We start from the raw sequence: 2,739 nt of genomic DNA on the forward strand, positions 1-2,739 counted from the left end.
TGTGTGTGTGTGTGTGTGTGTGTTTAGGTTGCTTTGACTGTTGTTGATTGTTTGTTCATTTGTATGTTTTTAGAAAGGAGGGAATTGTTGTTGTGTTTTTTATTTGTTGTTTTTTTCTACTTATAATGACACCTGCCAAGACGGCCTGCTGTTTATGATGACCACTTTACTCCGCGACAATAGATGATCGTCTTGGACAGGTTCAGCTTTCTAGTAAAACTTTAAATCCATCTATATCATTGCTGTTTGTCTTATCTTATTGCCGTTAGTTTTCTTGATCTTATTTTATAAGTTGTGGTTACAGAGGCTGGCCTAGGAAAAGATGAAAGAGGGGGATGTGAGGAACATTAGACAAAAGCAGTAATACAATCATGCAACAGGAGACACAACAAACAAGAGAAATAACATGCCTGCTTTTCCCCCTCGACACCGTAAGATAACAGAGGGTGGGAAAAATATGTCCGTTATCTCGTCTCAACGCCCACCCCCACCCCCCACCCCTTTTTCCCCTTTTTTTTGCAACCGAAAGAGGTTATATTATAGATCTATAATACTAGAGCTCGCAGTAGTGACGTCACACGTGTCAGACATAGGGGCTTCCGCCGTCATAGGTATGGCCGGCGTGTCCCCATTACATGAGCAATCTGAGTCCCCACCTCGCTCCCCACGAGCGCTAGTATATTAAACACCACACTGTTCCCATATTTCTGTGCAAGCTTGTAGGTTTCCTCCGAAGACCGCCGAAACACCTCAGCGTGAGTCTCGAAAAGTACCCACCCATTTGTTGAACTGTGCATGTCTTGTCATTGAAGATCAGCGTTCCACAGTGGGCCCATGCAGCCCCCGTTCGTTTACGTTGGGGACATCAATACCACGAATCTAGTAATAAATAACACCTCTTTAATGCTCCCAAAAACCGATGCTTGTTTCAAAATCAACCCATTGAGGACGCGCATTCTGGTAATTGGACAATCTTTGAAGACGCGCCGTTTTTAAGGAGGCCCTATACCTTATTTATTCATTGAGATTTTTTTTTCAGTTCCGCTTTCTTTGTCTGTAACATAAAAAGGCAGGCAACAGCATACATACTTTGTGTACATGTGTGTTTCTAATTCGTGTTTGATGGTTTTAAATGTGCCAAAATGTTAGCTTTGGTGTGCTGATCGGACATTGTATTATTAAGTGTCCGGTATGTCCTTAAATGTGTCACGACACGGTGGAACCAGGCGCTTGTCAATTTTTAGGCATGAGGAGCTACTGGTATCATCTTAAAGCTTGCTCATTTGTCTTTCCTTCGATGGGGGGGGGGCACCTTGTTTCAGAAGTAGAATTATCGAGAAAATGGCCGCCAAAGTTTAGTGAGTTCCATAGCTTGAGAGTCATTGGAAACTGAAATCTTACTTTTCTGTACCTTTAATCAACGCTTTCAGTAAAAATCCACAAATGAATGTGTTTTTAAACGGACATAAACGATGCTGAGCAACAACAAAAAGAACCAAAATATAAATACAAACCGCGGAAAATAAATTGTAATCCCAATTTCTTCGAATTCCTTATGTTGGCATGAGCCTGATTTCACCATGTGGATCTCAAATAGGTTTTTTTTTAAATCCCGTATCTTGTCCGTCCTCAGGAGTCCGGCTGCGACGGCGTGTTGGGCTCAGGCACAGATGTGGACAAGTGTGGCAAGTGTGGCGGGGATGGATCTACCTGTCGACCTATCTCTGCCATCTTCACCCGCACCCACCTCACCCACCGCGGGTACAATGTGGTGACCACCATCCCGGCGGGGGCATGCAGCATCAACGTCACAGAGATGAGGAGGAGTAAGAACCACTTAGGTAGGTACTCATACAGTCATACTATTATGTCAGGCATGGCTGCAGGTTTTTTTGGCCGTGTTTGTTTTTTTGTTTTTTTGTTTTTTTTTGGGGGGGGGGATGGTAAGTGTTTTACGGCGCTTCAAACAATTTCAGTAGGTAGGAAATTTTGAATTTTGCCCAGGTGGCCGCCGAGGCCTACCTTTGTTGATTTTATACCACTAAAAGATCTTTAACGTGCGCAACTTGCACACAGGACCTCCGAGATTTTTCACCCTGGTCCGATTAGGCTAGGTAAGAAGAAGCCAAGGAGTAGCTGTAGAAAGGCTACAGAAAGAGTCAAGAGCCCAGCGGAGGAAGCAAAGAAGGTAAGGGGACGGGGGAAGAAAGTGTAGACGAAAGCAGACGACAGAACATTGCTAGAGCGCAGGAAGTGAGGTGAAAGGAGACAATTTTAGTAATTTTAGGGAAGAAAATGCTCTGTCGCTTCGCGGACCTTTGAATGAGAGGCGAACACCTAAACCTCTAGGCCACGAGAGCCCCTGGCTATATGTTTTGAAAAGATAGGGTTTAATTCACGTTCAACCGTTTCAGGAACCGAGACGTTTCTTGACACTGAAATCTATCGAAAAAATGAAATTATAGTAAAGGCGGGGTGAGAGAGAGAGAGAGGGGGGGGAGACAGAGAGAGAGAGATGGAGAGACAGAGAGACAGAGAGACAGAGAGAGACAGAGACGGAGACAGAGACAGAGACAGAAACATAGAGTGCGAGCGAGAAAAGAGGTAGAGAAAGAGGGAGAGAGTGAAAGAGAATAAGAAGAAGGAGGAGGAGAAGAAGAAGAAGAAGAAAAAGAAGAAGAAGAAGAAGAAGAAGAAGAAGAAGAAGAAGAAGAAGAAGAAGAAGAAGAAGAAGAAGAA

General features: G+C 43.9%; 1 protein-coding gene across 1 annotated transcript in view; it reads left to right on the forward strand.

Annotated features, from left to right (window-relative positions):
* LOC118477170 (papilin-like) overlaps nucleotides 1-2,739 on the forward strand; it is a gene marked incomplete in the record, with an annotated part of 104,600 nt that overhangs the window by 98,970 nt on the left and 2,891 nt on the right. Inside the window, 1 exon segment of the mRNA XM_035970748.1 lies at nucleotides 1,634-1,841. Within this exon segment, the coding sequence (XP_035826641.1) occupies nucleotides 1,634-1,841 (208 nt within the window).

This window comes from Aplysia californica, unplaced genomic scaffold (assembly GCF_000002075.1).
Source record: "Aplysia californica isolate F4 #8 unplaced genomic scaffold, AplCal3.0 scaffold00316, whole genome shotgun sequence".
NCBI lineage: Eukaryota > Metazoa > Mollusca > Gastropoda > Aplysiida > Aplysiidae > Aplysia > Aplysia californica.